Below are 17,205 nucleotides of genomic sequence, written 5' to 3'. Positions count from 1 at the left end.
TGTAATGCAGAAAACGCTGCAGCCAATTTGCGCACAGCAAGCTCCCACTAACAGTTGACCGGTGGGAGTTGTGCTCATCTGTGGTTTGCTGAAAGAGTTTTCCAGTGCCACAGTCGACCTTGCAGGCAAGTGAGGACAATGGAAGTTGTTGGGAAGTGTCTCGTATGTTAAATTTCACTGTAGTGGGCTGTATAATGGGGTTCGGCTGAAACTGACTGATCAGTGGGTCACTCGTGGGGAACCGCAAAGATCAGTGTTTTGGGCCTCAGCTATTTACAATCGACATCAATGACTTCGATGAAGGGGACCGAGTGTCATGTTCTGTGCTCCTCGCGTACAGCGCGGCTGTGCCTGTGGAGAGGCCTGCATTTATTCAGCGCTCATTGCAGAAAAGAACATCTCAGAGTGCTTAACAAGGGGAGAACAGGAACTTTGCAAGGGAGCGAGTCTGAAGGCACAGTCAGAGAGGTTTTAGGAGGCTTTTGAAGACTGGGAGAGAGGTAGCGAAGTCGAGCGGTTTTGGAATTGGGCAGGGCTGAAATGAACCTCGCGGTGAACCGTGGGTAAATGCGGATTATCGGTGACCTTTTCCAAACGTGCTGAATTTTCCAGTGTTGTTGTTGAGTGCTGGTATCACTTGCCTGCCTTGTTTTCGCAGCTGTATGTATCCTCAGAGAGTCGTTTCAACACACTGGCGGAGCTTGTGCACCACCACTCGACAGTGGCCGATGGACTTATCACCACCTTACACTACCCGGCCCCCAAACGCAACAAGCCCACGATTTACGGAGTCTCCCCTAATTACGACAAGTGGGAGATCGAGCGAACAGACATTACGATGAAACACAAGCTGGGCGGAGGACAGTATGGCGAGGTGTACGAGGGAGTGTGGAAGAAATACAACCTCACCGTGGCTGTGAAAACACTGAAGGTACGGTCGATTTCCTGCACGCGGAAGGCTGGAATCCCAAGCGGCTGCTGGCATGGCTCTAAGAATGTCGTGAGGAATATGCAGTTTACAAGTTTATCATTTACACCAATTATTGGAGTGTCAAAATATTGGGGTGTCAACTATAGCTCACTCTCGTCTCTGAGTCAGAAGGTCGTGGGTTCAAGTCCCACTCCAGGGACTTGAGCACTAGGCTGACGCTCTAGTGGAGTGCTGAGGGAGTGCTGCACTGTCGGAGGTGCCGTCTTTCGGATGAGATGTTAAACCGAGGCCCCGTCTGCCCCCTCAGGTGGACGTAAAAGATCCCGTGGCACAATTTTAAAGAGCAGGGAAGTTCTCCCCGGTGGCCTGGCCAATATTTATCCCTCAATCAACATCACTAAAAAACGATTATCCGGTTGACATGAATCTTGTCATTCATGTGGAAATGACTTATGAAACAATACTGGGCGGCCTGCTGGTGGCGCTGTCCAGGGAGAGTATAAATACTCGGGCATGGGCCCAGCTTGCTCAGGACATTCTTTAACAGGAACTAGTGAAGGACACAACTAGACCTCCATGTTGTAAAACAGTTGATTAAAGCCTTGTTTAATGCTTAGACCAAGTGCCTTGTAGTTTTCTTATGTTATCGGTCATTATCACACCGCTGTTTGTGGGAGCTTGCTATGCACAAATTGGCTGCTGTGTTTCCCACATTACAACAACGACTACACTTCAAAAAGTACATAATTGACTGTAAAGCGCTTTGGGACGTCTGGTGGTCATGAAAGGCGCTGTAGAAATGCAAGTCTTTCTTTTCTTTTGGATGAGACATTGAACCGAGGCCCCGTCTGCCCTCTCGAGTGGGCGTAATAGAGCCCATGGCACTATTTCAAAGAAGATCAAGAAGTTCTTCCCAGTGTCTTGGGCCAGCACTTATCCCTCTCAACTAGCATCACTAAACATAAAAGGGAATTCTAAAGTCTTCTATAGGCATATAAATAATAAACGGGTAGTAAGACCTACGCATGGAGGCAGAGGGCATGGCTGAGGTACTAAATGAGTACTTTGCATCTGTCTTCACCAAGGAAGAGGATGCTGCCATAGACATAGTAAAAGAGGAGGAAAAAAAATTGCAGAGCTATGGGGAAAGGGCAGGGGAGTGGGACTAGCTGAAGTGCTCTTGCAGAGAGCCGGCATGGGCTTGACGGGCCGAATGGCCTCCTGTGCTGTAACCATTCTATGATTCTAAAACAGATGATCCGGTCATTATCACATGCAGCACGGTGGCATAGTGGTTAGCACTGTTGCCTCACAGCGCCAGGGACCCGGGTTCGAATCCGGCCTCGGGTGACTGTCTGTGTGGAGTTTGCACATTCTCCCCGTGTTTGCGTGGGTTTCCTCCGGGTGCTCTGATTTCCTCCCACAGTCCAAAGATGTGCGGGTTAGGTTGATTGGCTGTGATAAATTGACCCTTAGTGTTAGGGGGATTAAATACGTGGGGTTACGGGGATAGGGTGGGATATGTGTCGGTGCAGGGGTTACGGGGATCGGGTGGGATATGTGTCGGTGCAGGCTCGATGGGCCGAAATGGCCTCTATCTGCACTGTGGGGTTTCTGTGATTGCTGTTTGTGGGAGCTTGCTGTGCGTTTCCAACATTATTAAATAAATAAAGGAAGAAAGCCTTGCATTTCTGTAGCGCCTTTCACAACCTCAGGATGTCCCAAAGCGCTTTACAGCCAATGAAGTACTTTTTGAAGTGTGGTCACTGTTGTAATGTAGGAAACGTGGCAGACAATTTGGGCACAGCAAGCTCCCACAAACAGTAGTGTGATAATGACCGGATAATCGTTTTTTAGTGATGTTGATTGAGGGATAAATATTGGCCCCAGGACACCGGGGAGAACTCCTCCTGCTCTTCTTCAGAATAGTGCCACGGGATCTTTTATGTCAACCTGAGAGGGCAGACGGGGCCCATCCAAGGGGTCACGTTCCTGTGGTCCCTCGTGATTAAATACAAGAGATACACAGCGAAGCCTGCCTGCACCCTGGCAGCTCGCCAGATTCGCCTTAATTGTTTGTGTGTGTTTCCCCCCCCCCCCCCCCCGCCCCCCCACCACCACCAAAAGGTGTGGGATGTCAGTGTTGGGAAATGGAGCGCTTCCCATTTTAGGCACCCCAGGGTCAGCATTGAACAGTCAGGGGTCAGGTGTCGAGTAAAGCTGCCTCTTGTTCTGCTTCAACAGTGCACTCCGCCCAAACCCCAGAACAACACCATCCTGCGTCCTAACTCACCCCGAGCCCCCTGTGCTCACTGCCCCGTGTCCTAACTCACCCCGAGACCCGTTCACCCATCACCCCCTGTGCTCACTGCCCCGTGTCCTAACTCGCACCCAGTCCCGTTCACCCATCACCCCCTGTGCTCACTGCCCCGTGTCCTAACTCACCCCGAGCCCCGTTCACCCATCACCCCCTGTGCTCACTGCCCCGTGTCCTAACTCGCACCCAGTCCCGTTCACCCATCACCCCCTGTGCTCGCTGCCCCGTGTCCTAACTCACCCCGAGCCCCGTTCACCCATCACCCCCTGTGCTCACTGCCCCGTGTCCTAACTCGCACCCAGTCCCGTTCACCCATCACCCCCTGTGCTCACTGCCCCGTGTCCTAACTCGCACCCAGTCCCGTTCACCCATCACCCCCTGTGCTCACTGCCCCGTGTCCTACCTCACACCGAGTCCCGTTCACCCATCACCCCCTGTGCTCACTGCCCCGTGTCCTAACTCACACCCAGTCCCGTTCACTCATCACCCCCTGTGCTCCCTGCCCCGTGTCCTAACTCGCACCGAGCCCCGTTCACCCATCACCCCCTGTCCTCTGCTGCCCCGTGTCCTAACTCACACCCAGTCCCGTTCACCCATCACCCCTGTGCTCACTGCCCCGTGTCCTAACTCACACCCAGTCCCGTTCACCCATCACCCCTGTGCTCACTGCCCCGTGTCCCAACTCGCACCCAGTCCCGTTCACCCATCACCCCCTGTGCTCACTGCCCCGTGTCCTAACTCACACCCAGTCCCGTTCACCCATCACCCCCTGTGCTCACTGCCCCGTGTCCTAACTCACACCCAGTCCCGTTCACCCATCACCCCCTGTGCTCACTGCCCCGTGTCCTAACTCGCACCGAGTCCCGTTCACCCATCACCCCCTGTGCTCACTGCCCCGTGTCCCAACTCGCACCCAGTCCCGTTCACCCATCACCCCCTGTGCTCGCTGACCTACATTGGCCCAGCAACGCCTCGATTTTAAAATCCTCATCCTTGTTTTCAAATCCCCCCCCATGGCCTCGCCCCCTTCCTATCTCTGTAATCTCCTCCAGCCCCACAACCCACCGTCGTCGTTCCCCCCCCCCCCCCCCCCCTCCAAGATATCTGCGCTCCTCCAATTCTGGCCTCTTGTGCATCCCTGATTATAATCACTCAACCATTGGTGGCCAAGGCCCTAAGCTCTGGAATTCCCTCCCTAAACCTCTCCTTAAAACCTACCTCTTTGACCAAGCTTTTGGGTCATCTGCCCTAATTCTCCTTATGTGGCTCAGTGTCAAATATTGTTTGATAATCGCTCCTGTGAAGCGCCTTGGGATGGGGGGGGGGGGGGGGGGTGGGAGGTTTACTATGTTAAAGGTGCTATATAAATGCAAGGTGTTGTTGGTCATTTTCCAGGAGTGGCAAGAGAGGATGGAGGGTATTGGAGCAGGGAGGGGAACAGAAGGGGAAGGTGACTTAAAATGGGCTTCTGAGGTAGCAGGGCCTCGTAATGACATGGTGAAGGGGGGGGAAGGAGCAGGAAAATCAGAGACAGGTCGTGGTGAGTTCAGGCGGTTAGGATTGCCAAGGTTAAGGAATGAATCGGTGCAAGATTGAGGGCAGGAGGGAAGAGAGATTGGTTTAATTGTCAAATATTTTTATAAATGTACATAGATTATTGGAGAATATTACAAAGGAAATTGACAATAACCTGCTTAATCAGCAGTGGGGAAATTCTGGGCATGTCATGTCTTCTACTTTGCACAATTGTACGTTGAGCCAGAACACCTGGGCATACAATGAGGACATGCATTGCTGGATGAAGAGGGATTAGAGGGCAGTGGTTTTTTAATATATCTGTATCCAGATGCGCTTGGGAGATGCTGAAGTGCATTGGGAATTCTGGTTACTGAGGGTTGGAGCGTCGCTGCCTTTTGTACTTCAACAGATCTATCAACTCTCTCACAGGGCGGTGCTGGGTCTTATACAAGACATTGGAATCTCCTGCCACCCGCCGATGATCGCAATTTCCTGCCTGCACTGTGCTGATAAATCCTGGCTTTGCAGCATTCTGCTGTTGCCTCCAGGCTCAACTATTCCAACGCACTCCCGGTCAGCCGCCCATCCTCCACCTCCATAAACTTCAGGTCATCCAAAATTCTGCTGCCCCGTGTCCTAACTCGCACCGAGTCCCGTTCACCCCTCACCCCCTGTGCTCACCGACCGACATTGGCTCCCGGCAACACATCAACTTTAAAATTCTCCTCCGCGTGTTCAGATTCTTCCATGGCCTCGCCCCCCCCCCCCCCCCCACCATCTCTGTAATCTCCTCTAGCCCTACAGCCCTCCGAGAATTCTGCGTTCTACCAACTCTGGCCTCTTGTGCATCCCCCAGTCCCTTCGTCCCACCATTGGCGACCGTGCCTTCAGCTGCCTGGGCTCCGAGCTCTGGAATTCCCTCCCTAAACCTCTCTGCCTCTCCTCCTTTAAGACGCTCCTTAAAACCTACCTTTTCGACCAAACTTTTAGTCACCCGTCCTAATGTCGCCTTCTTTGGTCAATCTTTGTCTGATTGCGCCTGTGAAACGTCTTGGAACGTTTTACTAGGTTAAAGATGTTGTTTTGGTTTGTTTTACTGAAGTGTGAGAGAAAGATATGGACGTGGGGCTTTCCCAGACCCACAGAACCAGTTACTGTTTCCTATTAAAACTATAGGACCTGTATATTTAATCGTGAACTTTCACACGTGCTTTGGATTCTGGGCAAGCTGTGCAGGCATAGCATTCTGTCCAGTGAGGAGAAAACAAATGAATCAGTAATAGTATCACATGTACCTACAGCCAGACCGGCTTTGACGACAGAAATAGAAAATAAAAAGCAGAAAATTAGAATGGGGCAAGAGATGGGATGAAGGGGGAAGAGGTGAAAAGAGAAAAAGTACAAGGGGAGGGGAAGCGAAATGGTGAGACAAGTACATGACTGTCATTAAAGGACACAGTCCCGACTGTGTTGGAAGCAGGAGCCAGGTTTTCAGTGCCTGCTTGCATTGCCACTGGCCGAGGTAGGCAGGGGTCCGTAAGCAACGTTCCCTGTGAGCTGCGCTTTGTTCTGCGCGGCCTGTTTCTTTTGCTGCGTGGTCCCTTTAAATTTCTGCGTCTGCGCGGCACTCACAGTAGAAAAGCCGGTGCACGGCACCTTCCCCGTGACTGCGCGGCCGCGCAGCTCAGAAGAAACGTTGTCTGCTCGTGTGCGCGAGCAGCTCGCTCGCTTTCCTCCCGCTCCGGTCGAACATCGCTGTTGAGGTAGTCCGTTATAGAATCATAGAAATTTACGGCACAGAAGGAGGCCATTCGGCCCATCGTGTCTGTGCCGACCGACAAAGAGCTATCCAGCCGAATCCCACTGTCCAGCTCTTGGTCCGTAGCCCTGTAGGTTATAGCACTTTAAGCGCATGTCCAAGTACTTTTTAAATGTGATGAGGGTTTCTTAATTAATTAATCAGTCATTAATATGAACACTCCCTGAACCTGTTTAACGTGGAAAAAATGTAATCTACAAAACAGTCACTATAACACAAAGCAACTCATTATCCGTCAAACATCTTAAAAGCGCTTCACAAATAATGACGTGAGACTGTGCTTTATAAATGCAGGTCTTTTTGTGTTTGTGGTGGGGCCTAATACCATCTGCCTTCATACCACAGACTGCGCCTATCCTTTCTGGTATGGGACCACCTCTTCCCAGTGATTGCTGATGGGTGATTTTTTTCTTGTAGTTATCGGGCGACACAGCTCAAGTTGCTGAAGAATATTGGTGACTCAGGGCAGTAACAGGCCAGCAAACTGGGATTAAAATACAGACGAGCGCCCTGTACAGTGGTAGCTTTTAACCAGGCTGTTTGGCTTGAGTATGTGGCTGTCCCGTGACTGAAGATCTCCCCATTCGGATTTGCCCAGTGTTGACTGCCCTGGCTTCTGCCTCTCCCCACTCTCTGTGGTCGGCCTACCTGAGGGTTCATGGCACCAATCGTCCGGCAGTTCACCGCTTGGGATACTGGCCCTCAAAGATAAGTTAGGAGTACCCCCGCCCGGTATGGTAGAGCAATGTCCATTAGCAAACCTCGACAAAAAAAAATAAACTCCATCCAGTTTGAAAGATTGTGTGGCACAACCCTGCTGAGTGTACCGTGAGCCCCACCTAGCGTTCTACTTGAGCATAACATGACCTTGCAGCATTTGGTTGAATGGTACATATCAGAGTTAAATATAGTGATAGAGCTAGAAATCCTATTGTGTAGTGCAATCTGTAAACGTGGATAATCTGGTGCAGTAGACTGACGTACCGATAGATTAGATTTTGACTTATTGCTCATGATGCTGCAGTGTCGTTACTTGGAATACAGTGGGTGAAATATTTGTACTATCTGCCTCCTGGAGCTGTGAAAAGCACGGTGAGCTTACAGGTTTCATCCTTCCAAACTTGCTTTCAATGGCTGTGGCAGCAATTTAAGGTGATGGATGGCAAGTGTCTCACCTCCTGACTCCCCAAAGCCTTTCCACCACATACAAGGCAGAAGTCAGGAGTGCGATGGAATACTCTCTGCTTGCCTGGATGAGTGCAGCTCCAACAACACGCAAGAAGCTCGACACCATCCAGGAGAAAGCAGCCCCGCTTGATTGGCACCCCATCCACCATTCACTCCCTCCACCAGGTGCTTAGGAGAAACGGGAGTCAGTCAGAGGTTAACTTTGGTGCTGAACCTCTATTATGACGAATGCAGGACTGTAGCTCTGTATTTAAATTCATTCAGTGAGGATCCGTGCTGTCCTGACTTTGCTAGTACCCGGTGTTAAATGCTCAGTGTCACATTTTGCAGATCCAAAATAAGTTGGTATCATCCAACTCCTGCTGTTTCTAATGGTCTGTTATGAGTGGTAGCGTAGCACTTGTGATGCTATTTTCCTGTAAGTGACAGTCAGTCGACAGATAGACAAACGGTGTATAATATCCTCTTTTGAGTGTCAGCTGTGGCTCAGTGGGTCGCACTCTCGCCTCTGAGTCAGGAGGTTGTGGGTTCATGTCCCACTCCAGAGACTTGAGCACAAAAATCTAGGCTGACACTCCAGGGGTATGGAGAGAGAGTGGGAATATGGTATTGAGATAGAGGACCAGCCATGATCATATTGAATGGCAGAGCAGGCTCGAAGGGCCAAATGGCCGACTCCTCCTATTTTACTATGTTTCTACTGTCTCGTCGCAGCACAGCAACCAACGTTGGCACAGGCTGCATCGAGCTCCTTATTTCCATTGTGTGCGGGGCCAGCACCCCTTGGTCCTCCATACCTAATGCAGGGCTGTTCTCTTTCCCCAGGAAGATACTATGGAAGTGGAAGAGTTCTTAAAAGAGGCTGCAGTTATGAAGGAAATTAAGCATCCCAATCTGGTACAGCTGCTCGGTAAGTGTGCGCGGGTGAGGTGACTTGTTACAGCGGTGCAAGTGTTTGAGCACTCTGCTTTTTCGGAAGAAAAATTCTCTCCATTGATTCCACGTCCCCCCCCCCCCCCCCCGCCCCCAAACAATTAAAATCAAAAATAAGGAGGTATTAAGTTAGGGTTATAAATAAAAGCATAAAGGCAGGGGTTTAGAAACAACTTATTTTTACGCAGACTGTATCAAGAGAAAACAAGACATTTAGTGAACTTATTTTTTAAGTAAGAGTGTGATAGGATTGGGGAATAGATTACCAACGACTTGATAGATCGGTTGATCTTTTCCTGCCCATCATTTGCATATGTTCATATCAAAGGGGTGGAACAGAAACCCATGGCAGAGTTTTTTTTTTAAATCTGGTGAATTCCTGTTAGGAAAGTGGGACAGGGAATCGTTCATTCTCAAATCGCAGCCAGCGACCCGATGGGAGATTTGGAAGGCTAGGCTGCGTGGAACGCTGGTCTTTAGCTCTGAACTTTGCGATGTTACAGTAGGAAAGTCGCCTTCCAAACCCTGGAATGTTCCCATTTTACAGCATAGAATATTTGTTCCCCAACTTTATTCTAACAGACAACAAAACGACATTAAAATGTCTTGGAGTGTATTTATTGGAGTGAGTTTCTGTGCACAAGTTGGTGCTGGGCAATGGGACACTCGCTCAGCTGGGAACGCCTGCTGTATTTGAGCACCATGTATGAATGTCAGGAACACGTTTACCATGAGTCCCTTGTGTCATTTTCCCCCCCAAGGTGTATGTACTCGGGAACCTCCATTTTACATCATCACAGAGTTTATGACTCACGGTAACCTCCTGGATTACCTGCGTGATTGCAACAAGGAGGAGGTGAATGCTGTTGTGCTGCTATACATGGCAACTCAGATATCCTCTGCGATGGAGTATTTGGAGAAGAAAAATTTCATTCACAGGTACAGCGTCCGAGTACCCAAGAGTCTTAGCGGGGTGTGATTAACTTCGCCGCGTAGGATTGTGATTCACTGCAGCAAATTGTCGCGCTTCAGACTTATTTTTAAACGCCAACTCCTTGTGGAATAGAGGACAGCATTCGAGATTGTGTCGTGAACACATTCGCCTGGGTTTTTTTATTGTTGCTGTTTCCGCTATTGGTAACCGATTTAAAATACCAAGTGAGCATTGACACTACTGTGTCGGCCAGTGGGCAGCGCCGTGTCGGCCAGTGGGCAGCGCCGTGTCGGCCAGTGGGCAGCGCCGTGTCGGCCAGTGGGCAGCGCTCCGTCAGCCAGTGGGTTGGAGGTGGGGCGAGATTTACGACAGGGCTCACCGCAGACTATTTGACCACAAACTGAGTCTGTTTAAACAGTGCATGACAGCAAACAGTCTATTTACTCAGCAGAGTCTATCTAAAAAGAGTCTACGAACTACAACAAACCGAACTCATGACCAAAACTACAGCAAAGTCTCCCCATAAAAGCAGGATTATTTCTCCAGCAACATGCAGTGAGTGGAGGATAGTTACAGAATGCAAATGATGTGCATAAAATCAATCCCAGTCACCGACAGCAGTGCGCTCTACAGGTGATTGACGGGGGAATTACCCAATCATCTCCATTCTGTCCGGCAATCGTGCTGTCACTATATAGAGTCCTTAAAATAACACTGTCTTGGACAAATCTAAGCTCTTCACTCATGCAAAAACAGCCTGAAATCTGTCACCGAGTTCACTCCTCGAATGCTGCAATAGCCTGTTCACATATGAGTGAAAGCTGATTATTTTCAAGGCACATAAAGATTGAATCACAGAACGATTTCTGTAAGTAAGGTACCTCATTGCACAATCTCTATATTTACTGGTGAGTAGAGCTTGAATTCTTCTCTACAGCTATATCTGGTGTCTGAGAAGGAGAGGGAATTGTCATTTTAAAATGTACATCCGTGTGTTAAAAATGCCAAGTGTTTGCCCTTTAGTCTGCAGAATGTCTGACCTTTTCATATGCAGTCATGAGCGCACTGCCTTCACATTCTTCACAGGCAGATGCAGCTTCCGAGCGATCTCATTGCTCCTTGTCCCTTTTCCCCGGGATCTGATTGTTCCTTGTTCCTATTCCTAGGGATCTAATTGTTCCTTGTTCCTATTCCTAGGGATCTTGCCGCTAGGAACTGCCTTGTAGGGGAGAACCACTTGGTTAAAGTGGCTGACTTTGGGCTGAGCAGGCTGATGACGGGGGACACGTACACTGCACACGCTGGAGCAAAGTTTCCCATTAAATGGACTGCTCCAGAGAGCCTGGCCTACAACAAATTTTCAATCAAATCCGACGTGTGGGGTAAGTACACAGTTGCTGCAGCTGAATATTTATAATATACATTGTTACAATTCTTGTATGGCATCTAAGTGCTTTGGGGGGTGGGGGGGGGAAACCAGCTGCAATAATGAACTCTGGTTAAGGAAAGACTGCTTTATAACAAGCTCGAGCCACCTGCTTGATTTCCCCACCTCCCACGCCACCCTTTCTTTATGTTGTGTTTTGTAGTTCCAACGTTGAGTTCTGCTGACTTCATTGTGGTTGCTGCCTGTGGGAGTGTTGGTCGATCCCAACAGTGTCAGGAAGCTGAATTAGCAGCAGTTGCTTCCACCATTAACCCAGAGTCGTTTAGCTTTATGTGTTTATCCAGTTAATCCTTCGTCATTCTCTGCTCCCCCTCCCCATCACTACACGACTGTGTCGTCAGTACTTTTGCTGAGTGCCAGATGTGGCTCAGTGGGCAGCAGCCTCGCCACTGAGTCAGAAGGTTGTGGGTTCAAGTCCCACTCCAGAGACTTGAGCACAAAATCCAGGTTGACACTCCCAATGCAGTGCTGAGGGAGCGCTGCACTGTCGGAGGGCAATACTGAGGGGCAGTACTGAGGGAGCGCCGCACTGTCGGAGGGGCAGTACTGAGGGAGTGTCGGAGGGGCAGTACTGAGGGAGTGCTGTACTGTCGGAGGGGCAGTACTGAGGGAGCGCCGCACTGTCGGAGGGGCAGTACTGAGGGAGCGCCGCACTGTCGGAGGGGCAGTACTGAGGGAGTGCCGCACTGTCGGAGGGGCAGTACTGAGGGAGCGCTGAAGTGTCATAGGTGCCGCCTTTCAGATGAGCCGTTAAACCAAGACCCCGTCTGCTCTCTCAGGTGGACGTAAAAGAACCCATGGTACTATTTCAAAGAAGAGCAGGGGAGTTCTCCCCGGCGTCCTGGCCAATATTTATCCCTCAGTCAACATCACTAAAACAGATTATCTAGTCATTATCATATTGCTGTTTGTGGGAGCTTACTGTGCGCAAATTGGCTGCTGTGTTTTCCACATTACAACAGTGACCACACTTCAAAAACTACTTCATTGGCTGTAAAGCACTTCGGGACATCCTGAGGTCATGAAGGGCGCTATAGAAATGCAAGTCTTTTTTCTTTTTTGGATAGAAACAGTGGGGAAGACATGAAAGAATATCCATACCTCTCTAACCAATTTGTTTTAACTGTAAGGGGTCCTAAAAACAACAGTCCCTCGACATCTGTGAAATGATGTCAGCCTGCCATTGTTTATCTTGAACATCTTCAGTAATTTGAGCATTTCTTCCTATTTCAGTTGTGTGAGGGGGACGAGTGTGTTTCACGATGGGGTTAATGGTATATCATTATACTGTTGATGCTTATACACGAAAATGATCCCTTTTCCAAATGTACATCTGAACTAATATAACACGATGTTTACTTTCCCCGTAGCATTTGGTGTTCTCCTGTGGGAGATTGCGACGTACGGCATGTCCCCATACCCTGGAATTGACCTTTCCCAAGTTTATGACCTGTTGGAAAAGGATTACAGGATGGAGCGGCCTGAGGGTTGTCCAGAGAAAGTCTACGAGTTGATGCGAGCATGTGAGTACGCAAGCAGTTAATTCAGTGGCACATATAGATCGTGCATAGTATATATTAATAATCTTACGCCTGCCAGCATTTCCTGGTCATCTTTTCCCGTTATAAATTCCTGTCTTCATACTTAGAATGGTAACTGTCTATGTCAACTTGTCACGCAACAGCTACATCCTCCCGCCAGTGGAGGCGCTGTGGTGATGACGGTCTCTCCACAGCCAACAGACCAATCGAAAATACTCAATCCACACAAAGTTATTATCTGGAAGTGCTCTTGCCTCAGCTTTTCCAACAGGCAGTAGTCCCAAAATCACGGCCGTGCAACTGTCCGAAGCTCCCGCGCAGGCGGCTTGCCGGTTTCTCAATGGAAAAACCGCGCATGTGCGGAAATTTGAATGGGCCACACAGCCCCTTAAAGGGGCCGCACACCCAAAAAAAAATTGGGGGAACATTGCCCAAGATGGCTTTTTTTTTAAATGCTTACAATTTGTACAAGAAATATAAGTATCTGGAAAGCTGCATGTTCACATTTCCAGTGTGGCTTGCTGGCATTTAATTATTGTTTTGTAAAAAAGCTTCTGAAAATTGCCCAGACTCAAAAGTGAGTCGCCGGTTTTGGCAGCAGCACATGCACAGTTCCACACTTACCGTCTTCTGTTTAGAAGAGGGTCACGTCACTTTTTTTCTGATACTCTTATTTAAATATAGTCGACCAATTAAAGAGTAAATGCAACTTTAAAATAACATTTTCAAAATTGCCTCTATTCCAGAACACCCTCCCACAACAACCACAACTACTTGCATTTATATAGCGCCTTTAACATAGTAAAAGGTCCCACGGCGCTTCACAGGAGCGTTCTCAGACAAAATTTGAAACACAATGAGCTACATAAGGAATTATTAGGACGGGTGACCAAAATTGGCAGTGTGAACTCTGAATCCATCCTGGCTTCACATACACCCACCCCTGGAGTCTGTTTCATGCTCGGTCCAAATCCCGAGACATTGCAGTGTGAACAATCATTGCAGTATTGGCCACAGCTGTGTGTTAAAACTGTATCCGATAGATATAAGCATACATGTATACAGCTAGTAAAACGTCCCAAGGCGCTTCACAGGAGTGATTATCAAACAAAATTTGACACCGAGCCACATAAGGAGATATTAGGGCAGGTGACCGAAAGCTTGGTCAAAGAGGGAGGTTTTAAGGAGCGGCTTAAAGGAGAAGAGGGAGGTTTAGAGAGGCAAAAAGGATCAGGGAGGGAGTTTAGGGCCGAGACAGCTGATGACACGGCCACCAATGGTAAGGTGATGAACATCTGGGATGTGCAAGAGGCCAGCGTTGGAGGAGAGCAGAGATCTCGGGGTGGGTGGAGGGAGATTACAGAGTTAGGGAGGGGCGAGGCTATGGAGGGATTTGAAAACGAGGATGAGGATTTTTAAATTTGCGGCGTTGCCTGACCAGGAGCCAATGTAGGTCAGCGAGCACAGCGTGTGGGTAAGAGAGCTGCCCCTCGGATAGGTCCCTGGGGAGGAGCAGTAGAATGACCGAGCTGATAGAAAAGGCTCACTGGGGGGGGAAACTGATTGAAGCAAAAACAGAGTAATGCAGGGAACAGGCCAGGCAGCATCTGTGGAGAGAGAAACAGACTTAACGTTTCAGGTCTGATGAAGGTCCCAGACCTGAAACGTTAACTCTGTTTCTCTCTCCATGGATGCTGCCTGGCTGCTGAGTGCTTCCAGCATTTTCTGTTGTAATTGCAGATTTCCAGCATCCGCAGTATTTTGCTAATGCAGGGAACAGCTTCAGTCGCACCACTGGCGATGGCAGCAAACTAAATCCGCCAACGTGTGAGCGCTCGCCAGTCGGAGCTCAGGAAGCACCCCAGTTGCGATTAGCTCCACCCTGCTTGTGAATGTGGTAGCGAGACTGGAGCGCTCTGCCTATTCTCTGCGTGGAAGCCATGAGCCTCTCATCCAGCGCCCACTATGCCGAGTACCAGAGTGAGCTGGGGAGAGAGGGCAGGCAGAGCAAGTTATACCACATACAGGTGTTCGGGCCACAGAACATTACCAAATGGGTCACATTTGACAGACGAGCTATGGGTTGGGTACCATTGCATTGTAGTATCCAGAAAAAAAATTACTGCTGGGCTATCAACTTTGCTAGAACAAAAAAAATCTGTATTTTACTAGTTTATTTCAGCTGTTAGTCACAGTATATTACAGGCAGAATGCACTTTTATTGTGTCAGCAGGAATTACTACTAAATTGCCTGTGATGTTCATTTGGCTTCAGACCTCATTACAGCCTTGGTCCAAACATGGACAAAAGAGCTGAATTCCAGAGGTGAGGTGAGAGTGACTGCCCTCAACATCAAGGCAGCAATTTGACTGAGTGTGGCATCAAGGAGCCCCAGTAAAACTGAAGTCAATGGGAATCGGGGGGGTAAAATGCTCCACTGGCTGGAGTCATACCTAGCACAAAGGAAGATGGTTGTGGTGATTGAAGGTCAATCATCACAGCCCCGGGACATCGCTGCAGGCATTCCTCAGGGCAGAGTCCTAGGCCCAACCATCTTCAGCTGCTTCATCAATGACCTTCCCTCCAACATAAGGTCAGAAATGCGGATGTTCGCTAATGATTGCACAGTGTCCAGTTCCATTTGCAATTCCTCATAATGAAGCAGTCCATGCCCACATGCAGCAAGACCCGAACAGCATCCAGGCTTGGGCTGATAAGTGGCAGATAACATTCGTGCCACACAATTGCCAGACAATGACTATCTCCAACAAGAGAAAGTCCAACCTCCTCCCCTTGACATTCAGCGGCATTACTATCGTTGTATCCTCCACCATCAGCGTCCGTGGAGGGTCACCATTGACCAGAAACTTAACTGGACCAGCCACACAAATACTGTGGCTACAAGAGGTGGTCAGAGACTGGGTATTCTGCCGCAAGTGTCTCACCTCCTGACTCCCCAAAACCTTCCACCATCTACAAGGCACAAGTCAGGAGTGTGATGTAATACTCTCCACTTGCCTGGATGAGTGCAGCGCCAACACTACTCAAGAAGCTCGACACCATCCAGGACAAAGAAGCATGCTTGATCGGCACCCCATCCACCATCTTAAACATCCACTTCCTCCAGACTGCAGCAACTTGCCAAGGCTTCTTCGGCAGCGCCTCCCAAACCCGTGACCACTTCCACCTAGCAGGACAAGGGCAGCAGGCGCACGGGAACACCACCACCTCCAAGTTCCCCTCCAAGTCACACACCAGCCTGACTTGGAAATTTATCGCCGTTCCTTTATCGTCGCTGGGTCAAAATCCTGGAACTCCCTCCCTAACAGCACTGTGGGAGCACCTTCACCACACGGACTGCAGCGGTTCAAGAAGACGGCTCACCACCACCTTCTCTAGGACAACTGGGGATGGACAATAAATACTGGCCTTGCCAGCGATGCCCACATCCTGTGAATGAGTTAAACAGAAATATTTTTTTTAAATCTTACAGCACAAAAGGAGGCCACTCAGCCCATCGTGTCTGTGCCTGCCCTTTCAAAGAGCTATACAATGCAGTCAGTTGATGAATCAATCTTTTTTAAAATGCAAGATAATGACTGAGCTGCTTCAGACTTCTGAAACTCACTCCACAGAGCCGCCTAGTGGTCATGTCCTGCAACTACATCGTGACAGTTGATGGAACAAAATTGAACAGGAAATGTTGACATAGCAACTTACGATGTTGATAGTAAAGCTTGATCAAAAATCATGACAACAGGAAATGTACTCCCTATAAAAGATGTTAATAATATGTAGATAGATTAAAGTTTTGCAGTTTGAGGTAGTTTGCAACTTTTGCAGATATTAGTGTTTGAGTTTAAGATGGGGCATTCAGAAATTTATTTTTGTGTCAATTTAACCCCCACCCCATTCCTAAAAATCTGTATTTCCAAAGAAAAGCAAAAAATAAACTGAATACAGTCATGATATCCAGCTATGAACAACTGCATTGTGCTTTAAGTAGTCCACTTTACATAGAATTTACAGGCCATTCGGCCCAACAGGTCTATGCCAGTGTTTATGCTCCACACGAGCCACCCCACTTCTTCTCACCCTGTCCGCATATCCTTCTATTCCTTTCTCCCTCATGTGTTTATCGAGCCTTCCCCTTAAATGCGTCCATACTATTCACCTCAACCACTCCCTGTGGTAGCGAGTTCCACATTCTCGCCGCTCTCTGGGTAACGAAGTTCAATTAAACAACTGCCGCTGTCGATCACTAAGTCAATGAAGGGTTGAATGTTGAGAGCTGGGCTGGGCTGCAAAGTGTAGGCGCTACTGCTCATGGAGTTTTGATTTCAGCCAGCTGTTTGCTGGACAGATGGCGCCGAGAACTGCGCTTTGCGCCAGTCCTTAACTCTCGGCATCGCCTGCAGTAAAAGTAAAAGAAAGACTTGCATTTCTATAGCGCCTTTCATGACCACCAGACATCCGAACATGCTTTACAGCCAATGAAGTACTTTTTGAAGTGTAGTCACTGTTGTAATGTAGGAAACGCGGCAGCTGATTTGCACACAGCAAGCTCCCACAAACAG

The 17,205-nt window shown here is 49.0% G+C and overlaps 1 protein-coding gene across 2 annotated transcripts in view; it reads left to right on the top strand.

Annotated features, from left to right (window-relative positions):
* abl1 (abl oncogene 1, non-receptor tyrosine kinase) overlaps positions 1-17,205 on the top strand; it is a 230,514-nt gene that overhangs the window by 182,251 nt on the left and 31,058 nt on the right. For both annotated transcript variants that reach the window (XM_085965314.1, XM_085965315.1), the window contains exons 4-8: positions 659-931; positions 8,599-8,683; positions 9,468-9,645; positions 10,838-11,022; positions 12,458-12,610. In XM_085965314.1, coding sequence (XP_085821440.1) covers positions 659-931; positions 8,599-8,683; positions 9,468-9,645; positions 10,838-11,022; positions 12,458-12,610 — 874 coding nt within the window. The remainder of the gene's footprint in view (positions 1-658; positions 932-8,598; positions 8,684-9,467; positions 9,646-10,837; positions 11,023-12,457; positions 12,611-17,205) is intronic.

Source organism: Somniosus microcephalus, chromosome 23 (assembly GCF_052327205.1).
Source record: "Somniosus microcephalus isolate GS21.2 chromosome 23, FLI_Smic_1.0, whole genome shotgun sequence".
Classification (NCBI taxonomy): domain Eukaryota; kingdom Metazoa; phylum Chordata; class Chondrichthyes; order Squaliformes; family Somniosidae; genus Somniosus; species Somniosus microcephalus.
This window is presented reverse-complemented; position numbering and strand designations above follow the sequence as displayed.